General features: G+C 54.5%; 1 protein-coding gene across 1 annotated transcript; it reads right to left on the bottom strand.

The window, feature by feature from the left end:
- Positions 1–2,372: 2,372 nt before the first annotated feature.
- On the bottom strand, positions 2,373–5,867 carry LOC123583929 (putative protein FAM90A23P). The gene is made up of 4 exons (XM_045451140.1): positions 5,480–5,867; positions 4,794–4,993; positions 4,276–4,384; positions 2,373–3,636 (listed from the first exon to the last, which is right to left on the bottom strand). The coding sequence occupies exons 1-4, from the start codon at positions 5,597–5,599 to the stop codon at positions 2,686–2,688; spliced, it is 1,380 nt and encodes a 459-aa protein (XP_045307096.1). The 5' UTR covers positions 5,600–5,867; the 3' UTR covers positions 2,373–2,685.
- Between the last annotated feature and the right edge of the window lie 6,036 nt (positions 5,868–11,903).

Consider the following 11,903-nt stretch of genomic DNA (forward strand, 5'->3'; position numbering starts at 1 on the left):
AAATATCCTTTGCCTGGTTTCAGGCTTTGTAAATGCTTTCTTCATTTTGTAGCTCCCTTCCCAATAGGAGAACAAATCCTAAACCCATCATTTGCCAAATCGTCACTGGTATTACTAGCAAATCACATAGCAAGGTAGGTATAGGTTCCCGTAGTTCAGGACATGTTTGTTGTGGATTTGTGACATTTATAGACGGTTTGACATTGGAATTTAGACATGCATGGACCAATGTCTCCTCGTGGAAACTGTGGCTTTAATGTGTCAGTATCTCTAGATCAGATTTCAGAACTGACCAGGTCTACTGACATTGTGCTTTCTTCTCTAATATTTGTTTGTTTTTCACTTTTAACATTTTAATTGATTGATTTTGAGAGAGAGAGAGAGACAGAGAGAGACACAGAGAGACAGAGAGAGACAGAGAGCGAGAGAGAGCGCTCATGTGGACAAGCCAGGGAGAGACAGAGAGAGAGGGAGAGAGGATCCTCAATTAAACAGTCACCTCCTCAGGGTCACCAACTAGGAGGAAAAGGCTGCGAGCACGTGAGGTGTCTCACTGCCAAACACACTCGTGTGAGGGGAAGGAAAGGGGCAAGGGGTCAAGGAGGGCACACAATGGGATGCCCAAAAGGAGTCTTCAGACTCTTGTGACCACAGCCTCAAGACACAGGCACTCTCCCTGCCTGGTGCCCTCCAGCCCCACCCACGGCTTCCGTCAGCCTCTGCCTGGCCTCACTGCATGGGACAGGACCACGGCCCCACCCTTACCCGCAGCATCCTTACCCCTGCCACACCCACGCCCACACCTCATCCCAATGCTCTCCGCCCTCAGTTGGCCCGGCCTCACGTCCAGGCCGTCGCTCCACCGGGCCAGCCTGGCGCCTGCCACTCTCAGGACCACACCCCAAGGAGAATCTACCAGAGAGTGGGCAGAGGAGGGGGGCGATCGAGGCCAGGGCACAAGCACACCTTTCCCTGTTCTTCAAATATCCGTTGGCAGGCACCAAGTTTGGACCTGTTTCTGCAAGGAATCATCTCTCCCTTTGGTTGTCATCTCCTCCTAGAAAACCGGTTGTGTTTTCACTGGACGGCGTTAGATGGTAGGAATTCTCACGTGACTGGTCTGAGCAAAGCAAGTTGCCCTATTTAACGTAGTGACTTGAGCCAGTCCATTCCAGACTTTCCTGGAGCATAAAGCTGACCCCTGTCCCAAGACGAGACACCTGCTCCTGTCTGAGTGCCTGGCCCTGACAAGTCCATTCTCCCCGGGTCTGGAGCCTGCCCGTCTTCAGACTCCACAAACACCCCCTTGCTTCTGTAGCCTCAGCCCCGGCCGCCTGCCATGTGGGCAAAGAGGCCCACAGAATTGCTTCCAAAGAACCCTTTGAGCACCTTATTCTCTGTCCTCTCTCATCAATCGCTCATCACTCTATGTGTCTATCTCCTAACTCTCGTGTCTCCTTCCCCTCTCTAGTATCTATCTGTGGAATGTCTTTCTCATCCTTTCCTTTGTATCTCTTCTATGCCACCCTCCTTGACGTGACTTGTGAATGAAAATGCCTTTGAGAGACATGTGGACAGCAGCCCCTCATGCTGATTGATTTCCCATGCACATGTTCTTTCAGTTCATGGGTTTTTATGTTGACAGACAGAGAGAGACAGACAGAGAGAGAGAGAGAGAGAGGAAGGGAGGGAGAGAGAATGTGGGGGGGGGTTAGAGAGAAAAGGAGAGAGGCAATCCCGAGGAGGGAGGGAAAGTCAAAGTTCAATCTCCCCAACCCTGAGATCATGACGTGAGCCGCCGCCCCCAGGTCAGACACTTCTCTGACTGAGCCACCTAGGCATCCCGACCCTCATCGGTTTCGAATTCACCTCTAGCATTGTCTTGTTCCCAGGACACTTGGAGAGACTTTATCTTGAAAGGAGAAAAGAGGTTAACCTGTGTTTCTTTGCTGCTTCTGAATACTTAGTTGTTCTCCACTAGGTGAGGATCCAAGTCCCAAGTGCACTTGGGAACAAACGCAGGATTCTACTCTAAGTGACGGGAAACTACAGTGTACACACAAGAAAGAAAACCATGCACATTCGGTCGTCTCTGAGCAAATTTTATTAGCTGTGGTAACACTACACACAACGTTGCACTATCAGGGAAAAACAAAAATGCAGACAGCATGTAAAATATTCCCCGATATGATCTGCAGAAAAACGATATCAGTGAACTGTTCTAAAACAAAAGATTGCCTCCACTTGCCCAGCCCAGACCGGAATCATTCCTCCGGTGTCCCCAAATTCAGACATTCGCAAACCCACTACGCATTCATTTCACAGTTCCTTAACTTTACATTCGAGTGGACGACCTCTTGCTCTCCTGGCGCTGGATTTCTCATAGAATCTACTGAAACGAAAGAAACGAGACCTCGTTGATTGAGACGGAGCAGGTGGACCAGAAGGTGTAGATGCATAAAGGAAAAGTGCGCCACGAGCGTCCGCACGTGGGCGCTCAACCCACTCCCCGCCCCAAGCAGGACACCAAACACGGTGTGGACGCAAGTTGTCGTCCTTGCAGGTCTTCGGGGGAATTGCTGCTTTAGCAAGAAGAGGTCACGGCCCTGCCTTGCCCGCCGCTCCGCAGTCACCTGCTCGGGGTCACAAGAGCCAGAGGACGAGTGTCCGAGGACATGAGGTGTCTCACTCCCGGTCGCTCTCCTCCGAGGACGAGGAAAGCTGCAGGTCATCGTGGAGGATGCTCCGGGAGACAGGCACACAGCCTCCCTCAGACCGGTGTGTGACGGGCGGGCCCTGGCCAGGGGGGACTGGCCTCTCGGGAGGTGGCAGACAGGGAGCTGCCATGAACCTGGAGCTCCAGCCGCCTTTGTCCAGGCGGCTGAAGACCATTCGCAGGGGCTGGCCGGGTGCCTGCGGACAGGGCGGACACGGGGGCAAGGTGCACGCCTGGAGAGTGTCCAGGTGAGGTTGGGGGCGTGGAGGCTGGAGGCCCCTGCTTTGCAGCGAGGCAGGTGTCTTCCTGGTCAGCTGGGCTGCCCCCGTGGGACCACATGCACTTCTCCTTGCTGGACGACACAGACTCTGGCGCAGCCCCACGTGGGTGCTCCCTGTGCTCTTGTGGGGTGGCTGGAAGGGGCTGCAACGGGGTTTCTTTCGGGGGTTCTGGCACGTGTCGTGGGGGAGCGGGGCCCATCTCTTGCCTGGTGTCTGGATGTGGGGCTGGGGACTCGGAGCCAAACGGGTTGGAGGAGGATCAGGGCTCACCTCAGGACGCTGGGCTGGTGCCTGGGCGTGGCCAATGCCACGCGCCTTGGAGACAGCCCTGGGAGCTTCGAGGGAGGCACATCGGGGCCGGTGTTGTCTCAGCTGGACACCGAGGCCTGGATCCCGGGCAGAGCGTAGGTGTGCCGGGGCAGGCGGGGCAGGCAGGCCAGGCGGGGCTGGGGTCCCCACTTGCTGGGCATCCTGTCGGCCAGCAGGCGGGAAGGTGCTCGCCGCAGGTCTCCCGAGAGGAGCAGCCGACGGGGACAGCTGTGTCGTGTCAGGCGTCCCGCTAGGAGGCTCAGCCGGGACGTGCGGCTCCAGCACGGACACCCTCTTGGTGGTGTACACGGGCATCGGCCTGTGCGGATGCTGTGGGAACACACAACACACAGACGACGGCCATTAGTCCTTCCTCCCCACCAAGGACACACGCACGACAAGCACAGCAAAGAAACAGACAGAAACGCAAACAACCGGGAGAGACGGGAAAGGATTGTACTGACAGAGGACAAGTCCTCCAGCTCAGCGTCCATCGGGAAGAAACACTGGGCAGTAGCCCCTTGATGCTTTGATTCCACGGGAGCGACGGACCAGAAAGGTTGTGCATCGTGCCTGCCTCCCGAAGTGGACAAGCACGTCCATTCAGGCTTCCAGGGAGAGGGCAGGCGTCCTGCAGGTGGAGGTTCGCGGTGGGGGCTACTGAGTTTGAATGGCCAATGGGGCGGGTGTATGTGTCACCAGGGAAAGATGCCTGTGCCTCCTAAGAGGTCTAGGTGTGGGCACAGCGTCCCGAAATTCTGTTGGCACGCCCACCCGGCACCCGGTTAGCACACATGCCAGGAAGCCTGCCGGATCATGGACACCCAGCAAACGTGGCTGGAAAGGACCCGCACGGAAATCCCAATGTTGAGAATCGGGGTGGACCCCCTTCCTCAGCCAGGAGGGCCGGCAAGCCCGTCACATCCCCGTCCCCAGGAGAGAACGAGAGCAGGGACGGGGGACACTCACCCTCACATAGTCACAGGATTCTGTGGAGTCCCTCCAGGCTCGCTGCTGCCTTCCAGGGCCCATCCTGGGGAATCTCTGCAGCAGCGCCTTCCTCTGCTGGGCTTCTCGCCTGCACGACCGAGAACAGGAAGGTGAAGGGGCGGCATTTCGTGTCTTCACCTGGGGAGCGAGCGATGGGGCTCGGGCAAGATCTCCTTTCTTCATCGGCCCTCCTGGCTCCCACTCCAGCGAGCCGTCCAGGTTGGCCCAAGACGGCCTTGCGCTGAGAGCCGGCTGCGCCACTGCCTGTCTTCTGCCGCCTCCCCCTGGCTCCCTACCGCAGGACACACAGCCTCAGGGACTCCCCCAGAGCAGCGCAATAGGCTCGTGAGGTCCCCTGGGGGGCGGGGAGCTCCTTTCTCTGCCTCCCCCACCCCTGTGTGTGTCTGAAGACGACACAGCACCCAGTGTCCGGGTACAGAGACACAGCGACCTGAGCTGCCGGGCCACGGGCAGGCCGGAGCCGGCCGCATCCTCACCTTTGTCCCTCTCCCATGTCCCTCGCAGCCTGGTTGAAGGGCCCGGGCTTGGGCTGGTCCTGCTGCTGGCGTGGTTCCACATTCTCCTTCGGCTTCCTGGGGACAAAGGCCTGGGGGGCCAGGCACCCGTCCCAGCGCTTCATGGGGCACCTGGTGCTGGATGCGTTGTGCCCAAAGGCTCCGCAGTCCTTACACTTGAGCTGCGGACCAAGGAGGAGGGGCTCAGTGAACCAGCACCAATCACAGTCCAACTGCAAAGGACATGACAAGGACACACTCGGGGAGCGGAGGACTGGCGTGGGTGGGCCAGGGCACATCGTGGACGGCTCGGGAGGTGCCAGGAGATGGAAGTTCCTGGGACTCTACCCAAGCCTCTGTGAGGGACGGACCGGGAGTTGGGATCGCAGGTCTCAGGCCGCGTGGAATGAGCCCCACGCCACGATGGGGACAGACACCAGGCTGGACGTGACCCTACGGCCGAGGGAGCTTATCCCAATGGGCAGGCTGCTGAGATGCCAAGGCAGGCCACCGTGGGCTGGGAAAGGACGACCGACTTGCGGACACAGAGTCTTCATTCCCTCGTCACGTGCGATCCCCGGCTTCAGAGGCATGGCTCCCCCACCCCCACCCGACCCAGCCCCTCCAACCCGCCCACTGGTTCACCACGCCTCCAGGGCTCCACTCACCCGAGGATCCTCGTCCTCTAGCCTGGGAACCCTGGGCGCCATGGGTGCTCTCCGTTGCCTCTTCCCGTTTGGGGCTTTCAAGGGTCTGGAAGGTGCGTGCTGGGCGTGACCACCCGCCATCTGCCCCCTCTCCTTGAAGGGTCGAGGCAGCCTTGCTCGAAGATGGGTTTCTGGACTTCCTGAGTCAATGGGAAAAGGAGAGTCATTGCCACAGACACAACGACTCCTTCATGAACCTTCCTCCCCCAGCGGGCATGAGGGGGCGTCATGCCCACCAGGTCAAACACGGTCCTCACCTGGGAGGTGGGACCTCTCCCTCCTGCATGTTCTACACGCTCTCCCGTGGACCCACCCGCAGGACGGCACCCTCAGGCAAGGCCGTGGAGGTGGTCTTGCGTGGCTCACCGGAGAGACTTTCGGGAAGTCTCTCCCAGCACCCTCCGGAAGGAAAACCACACACAAAGTCCCGACCCCCATGGGCACCGCAATCCACGCTACTGGCGATACTCCCTGTGGCACCCAGGGTTGCATGTGCAAAGAGAAGGATGCTTGCCTCTCCAGAATGGACCTCTCCTACCTGACTCCCAGAGAAACCACCCTCGAAGACAAAGTCAAGGAAAACGTTTCGTGTCTGCTCGACTCGGCTGCAAGCTTCCCCACGCAGGGCCTGAGCCCTTTTCTTTCACGTGGCCTTTACGGGGCCCCACGCTGAACTCACGTGTCAGCGGTGGCAAATGAGCATTTGCCGTGAAATTCGGGTGAACAAGAAAATTCCTTAGGCTCTGAGGCCCCACGGCGACATGGAGCAGGATGCTGTCACTGCTCCCGCACGCCCTCACACCAGTCAGACTCTGGGGTTCGGTTCCTTTGGAAGCAGAACCTCATGTGCTCAGGAACACCGAGAGCCACGACTTTCCTCAGTCTCTGTTCTCACAATAGTCTTCAACACTAAAGCGTCCTTCACCTGGTGAGTCGAGGTGCATCACCACCTCCATTTCCTCCCTGTCCCGCTTCTGTGCCAGCTCTTGTGAGCCCCAGATCGTCCCAACCCACCTGAAACGCCAATGTGCTCCTCCTGTGTGTCAGGAGACGTCCAGAGTGGCGGGTGGCAGGCGGACTGCCGTGGAGGAGACTCAGCGTCCGGCGTGCCCGAGGGACGGTCAGTGAGGGACGCTTCCTTCCTTCCCGGACTCTTAGACCCGCCCAAGGTCACGTGACCTCTCGGGCACTTTAATCCCATGCAGCCCATCACCTTGGTGCTCCTCACGTCTCCACACTAGGAACGAATCCTGGAGGTTTAGCGATTGCTTGCCGTTGTAACTGGTATGCACGCATGTGGAGATAGACGTTTCAGAACACATCTTCACCCTTGGACCAAGAGACTCGTGTGTGCATGCCTGTTGCATTCGTAAACTGGTGTTTCTCGCGGTAAGTGGGGTGTTGAGCTTCCCTCCTAGTGTGGTATCATTATCAATGAGTTTCTTTATGTGTGTGATGAATTGATGTATCTATTTGGGCGCACCACATTTGGTGCATAACTGCTTACACTCGTGAGGTCTTCTTGGTGGACAGACCCAATAATTATGAGATAACGCCCTTCTACGTGTCTCGTTAGAGTCTTTATTTTAAAGTCTACATTGTCCGATATGAGTATGGCTACTCCTGCTTTCTTTTGTCAACCATGAGCATGAGAGATGGTGTTCCATCCCCTTGCTTTCAATCTGAAGGCGTCTTTAGATCTAAAGTGGGTCCCTTGTAAGCAGCGTATGGATGACCTTCTTTTCTCACCCATTCTGTGACCCTACGTGTTTTGATTGGAGCATTGAATCCATTGACGTTTAGAGTGAGTACTGAAAGGTATGACGTTATTGCCATTGTGTTGCTTGTAGAGTTGGAGTTTCTGGTGGTGTTCGCCGATCCTTGCCAGTGTTTTCTGCCTGTGGTCTGTTTTTTTCTTTTATGTCTTTTGTCCCCTGGGAGAGTCCGCCTTCAAATGTCTTGCAGGGCTGGTTGAGTGGTCAGCAACTCCTTTAATTTTTGCTTGGGAAACTTTCCGTCTCTACTTGTATTTGGAATGACCGCTTTGCTGGACAAATAAGTTTTGGCCGCATCCTTTTAGGATTCAGTGCGATGACTATATCCTGCCACTCATTTCTAGGCTGCCAGGTTTCTGTGGATAGGTCTGCTGCAAATGTGGTCAGTCGTCCCTTGTAGGGGAAGGACTTTTGTTTCCCTTGCTGCTTTCATGATTCTTTCCTCGCCTGAGTATTTTGTAAAGTCGACTAGGCTCTGCCTTGTTGATGGTTGGACGTTGTTGAATCTAATGGGAGTCTTCTGTGCTTCCTGGATTTTGTGTGTCTTTCCCAGGTTAGGAAAGTTTTCTGCTGTGATGTGCTCACATAACCCTTCTACCCCGTTGTCTCTCTCTTCGTCTTCTGGGACCCCTATGATTGTGACGTTATTCCTTTTCAATGAGTCGCTGAGTTCCCGAATTCTTAAATCCTGCTCTTTTGCTTGAGTCTCCCTCTTTCCTTCTGCTTCGTTATTCTCCATTGCTTTGTCCCCTCTATCGCTGGTTCCCTGGTCAGCCTTATCATCCTTGCCGCTGTGGCATCTGTTCCAGATCGCAGCTCACTTTTAGCATTGTTTATTTCCTCCTGGCTAGCTTTTACTTCTTTTAGCCCCACAGAAAGGCATTCTCATCTACTTTCGACCCCAGCTGGTATTCTTATTATCGTGATTCTAAATTCTGGTTCAAATGTCTTGCTCGTATCTGTGTTGGTTAAGGGCCTGGCTGTCCTTTCTTCCTGCTCTTTCTGTTGGGGTGGATTCCTTTGCTTCGTCACTTTGGAGGAAGGAAAGGAATGAATAAGATAAAAGAATTCAAAATTTAAAAATAAGAAACAACACACACACACAAATCACACAAATGGTGCTAGATCCTAGGTGAGTTTTGGTCTGGTTGTTGAAATGGGCTTGAAAGATGAGAGGAAAAAGGGAAAGAACCTAAAAAAAGGAAACGTTTGAACATTTGGAAAAAAGAATAGGATGAAATAGGATAAAATGAAATGATGGAATTCAAATAGAATTTGAGAGATTTACAAAAAATTAAACGAATATAGTCGAAAAAAATTCAAGGAAATTATTTTAAACCATGGAAAATAACAACATATGTTTTCTCTTTCTGTCTTCATGAGAAAGAAAAGAAATGAAGAAGAAAAGAAAAGAAAAGAGATGGACCCGCGAACAGACTGAAATACGATTGAAGTTACATTGTTGTCCCCTAGAAGTCAAAGGATGAAGCACTTCGTAGTCCATACGCTAAGAAGGCGGAGACCCTTGGGTTCCTGAAGAGCCAGGTTGGCCCAGTTGGGCGGAGCTAAGTGTCACGGCTCTGTTCTCCACTAGATGGCGCAGCTAGCCTACAAGCGCGGATTGCTGGGGCGCTTGGAGGTGCATATGCGCATGTGCGGGAGCGGAGCCCTTGGCGTCACTCAGGTGCCCAGGCTGTAGTATCTGAACTGGGCTGTCTGCGATCAGCAATCCTAGCCCCGTCCTTTCTCTCCGGCTTCTGTCCACTCGCCGCTTTTACGCTGTCCGTGGCCCAGGCGTCAGGTTGCCAGGAGACACCTCCCTCCTGGGATTTACTTCCCAGGCGGCTGTGTTTCCCGACCCCTCACTTCTGAGGGCCGGCGGCTGAGACCTGCTCAGATCCTCTGCGTGAGGGTCTCAGCGAGCAGTGGCCGGGTGCCGGCCGCACCCAGGAACATTGGCCACACTGTGCCGCTGCCGATGCCCAGAGACTGCGGCTGGGTGCCAGCCTGCGCCCGAAAACGTTCACGCGATGGTGCAGCAGCAGCGTTTGGAGCATTATGGACAATCACCACACACTTCTGGTACCGGGCTTCCCCCTTAACGACCTTGTTCCAGCACCAGCGAACGTGGCTGTTCTCCGGGGTCTGCTGGGACCTCTGGGGTCGGCTGGGGTGGCCACACAGACTCTACCTCGTGTCCTCGCATTAGGGGAACCCCTTTTCTCCGTGTGGTTCCAGACACCCCTCCTCCACACCCCCAGTCTTCACTCTGCTCTCGGGGATCGCCCTTGCGACCAGAGCACCGCCAGGTATCAGATGCGGAGTTTCGCACTCTGCCCTCCCCCTGTTTGCACTGTCTTCATGGAATTAAAACCCGCTCCTGTCTCCTTCCTCCTGTTTTGGTTCAGTCCCTGTGGCTCTTTCCACATTTCCGCTTTCTCCCCAGCTGCTTTTGGCGGGGGGAGGGGAGGGCGAGGGGATTGCTTTCCCCATATTCTGCCCCTGTCTCCGTCCTCTCTCTGCAGGCAAAAACAGCTCCCTGCCCTCTGTGGCTTCTCTCTTCCCCGGTTCACCTCGGTGCGCCTCGTCCCCCCTGAGTTCTGTGGTTCAGGTTGGGCAACCCGTTGCGTGAATCCTCAGATCAGATTTCGAGGTGTGCGGGATGCTTTTGTGTTGCTGTGGCTGCATTTTATGGATGCAAGACGCAAAAAATACTTCCATGCTCTTCTGCCATCTTGGCCCCTCCCCCCACACTGCCTTTTCTGTATCGTCACGAATACCCTTACGAATTGCAGGGTGACATCTCTGAATTAAGCTTTCCGTGACAAATCCAGATTAGGCTGGCTGGATTTGGCGAGACCAAATACCGCTGTTCCTATTGCCGTGATCGCTGCCACATCACCGCACGTGAGGCCACCTCCTGGTTTTCCCCTATGCAGTCTTCTTTGCTAATTGTCAAGAGTTTTTAAAATTGAATGTCTTGACTTAACTGGATTTACATTTTGAAAGAAAAGTTCCTGGAATGTCTGGAAAATAGATCGTCACCAGAGGCCCGAGCAGCTCAAGGTTGTCAATTTTAGCTCAGAGTCCAGGGTCCAGCACGGCCAAAGTTAAGTCACAAGGAGGGAATCCTAGACCCACCAGACCTTCTGTAAATGTTCACGGTCGCCTTTATGCCCCACGAAATGCTCAGGCTGCAGTGCGAGGCATGGAGACTCGGACCTGCCAGCCTGAGCAAGTGCCCAATGCCAGGTCCTCCTGGAAGTCTAGGCAATGCCCGTGCTGGCCAGCGGCGCCCCCTGCTGGACAGAGAGCAGTGTGGCAAGACTCCCTCTTGTGACCTCCCCCACGGATTGCAGAGCCAGGGGTGTGGACTTCATCATGTGTGGGTGGAACACGTGACACACGGCCATCCAGGAAGAGCTGGTCATAGTCATCTGGGGAGCTGACTGGATGCTTATGGAGGCCGTCTTGAGATCCAGATCAAATATTGTCCGTGTGTGTGTGTGCGTGTGATATACAGGTTTTAATCCAGGAAGCGAAAGTTGGATCCCAAAATTTCTGCAGGATGACCTAGCGTGGTTATTTTCTGTGGCTTTTCCCTTCGTGGCTCAGTTGCACATACACTGTTTGCATTTTACCCACGATTCTGCCCACTTTAGAATCAAATCCACAGGAAAGATGGATGTCACGTGTGCATGTCTTTTGAGCTCTAACATCCAGCTAGCCCTGTTGAAGTCTTTCACTGAGAAAGTGCCATGTCGTCACTCATCTGTGGAATAAAAAACAAAACAGAAGAACATAGGGCAAGCGAAGAGTAAATAACATAAGATAAAATCTCAGCGGGAGGCAAGCCATAGGAGACTCTTCAAAAAATTTTGTTTTCTCTTTATCTTAGAGAGAGAGAGAGAGAGAGAGAGAGCATGATCAGGGGAGTGGCAGAGAGAGGCGTGCACACAGAATCCAGAGCAGGCTCCAGGCTCTGAGCTGTCATCACAGCGCCGGACACGGGGCTTGAAGTCTCAAACCCTGAGATCATGAGCTGACTGAACCAGAGTCCCAACTGGCTGAGACAGCCACGTACCCCAGGAGAACCCTTAAGTGGAGAGAAGTGAGGGTTGCTAGAGGGGAGGAGTGGGTGGGCTCCATTTGCAACCGGCGTTATGGAGGACCCCTGTGGGGGTTGGCAGTGGGTGTTTCATGTAAGTGAGGAAGCCCTAAATGTAATGCCCGAAGTTCCTAAACCTCCCACAAAAGACCACCAGAGTCGTGAGTCAAAGCCAAGCGGCAAGGGGCGTTTATTGCAGGTTCGAACCTGGACCTCTGCGCACTCGTTGCCGGTGACGCTAAGAGGCCTCGATCAGAGTTGGTATAGGGTTTTTATAGACAGGGACAAACAGCATAGGTGAGTGAGGGTCCTGATTGGTAACTTCTAAAGTAAGGACATTTGTAGTTTTCTGATTGGGCGTCCTTTGTCTGTCCTTCGGCGAGAAGGCTTTGTCCGTTACTTGTGGTGGGAGGAGAAAAAAAGGGGGAAGGGGAGGAATGTGTTAAGCAAGCAAGATTACAGAAGCGAAGGACGCCAGTTAGTTTGTGTACAATTACTATAG

The sequence above is a fragment of the Leopardus geoffroyi genome, chromosome B1, assembly GCF_018350155.1.
Source record: "Leopardus geoffroyi isolate Oge1 chromosome B1, O.geoffroyi_Oge1_pat1.0, whole genome shotgun sequence".
Taxonomy (NCBI): Eukaryota; Metazoa; Chordata; class Mammalia; order Carnivora; family Felidae; genus Leopardus; species Leopardus geoffroyi.

Excerpts from the sequence above, each read along its gene's own strand:
- LOC123583929 (XM_045451140.1), bottom strand. The coding sequence starts at position 5,599 with ATGGCGGGTGGTCACGCCCAGCACGCACCTTCCAGACCCTTGAAAGCC. Across the intron at positions 4,385-4,793 it reads GACATGGGAGAGGGACAAAG|GCGAGAAGCCCAGCAGAGGA; the intron begins GTGAGGATGCGG and ends TCGGTCGTGCAG. Across the intron at positions 3,637-4,275 it reads AATCCTGTGACTATGTGAGG|CATCCGCACAGGCCGATGCC; the intron begins GTGAGTGTCCCC and ends GTGTTCCCACAG.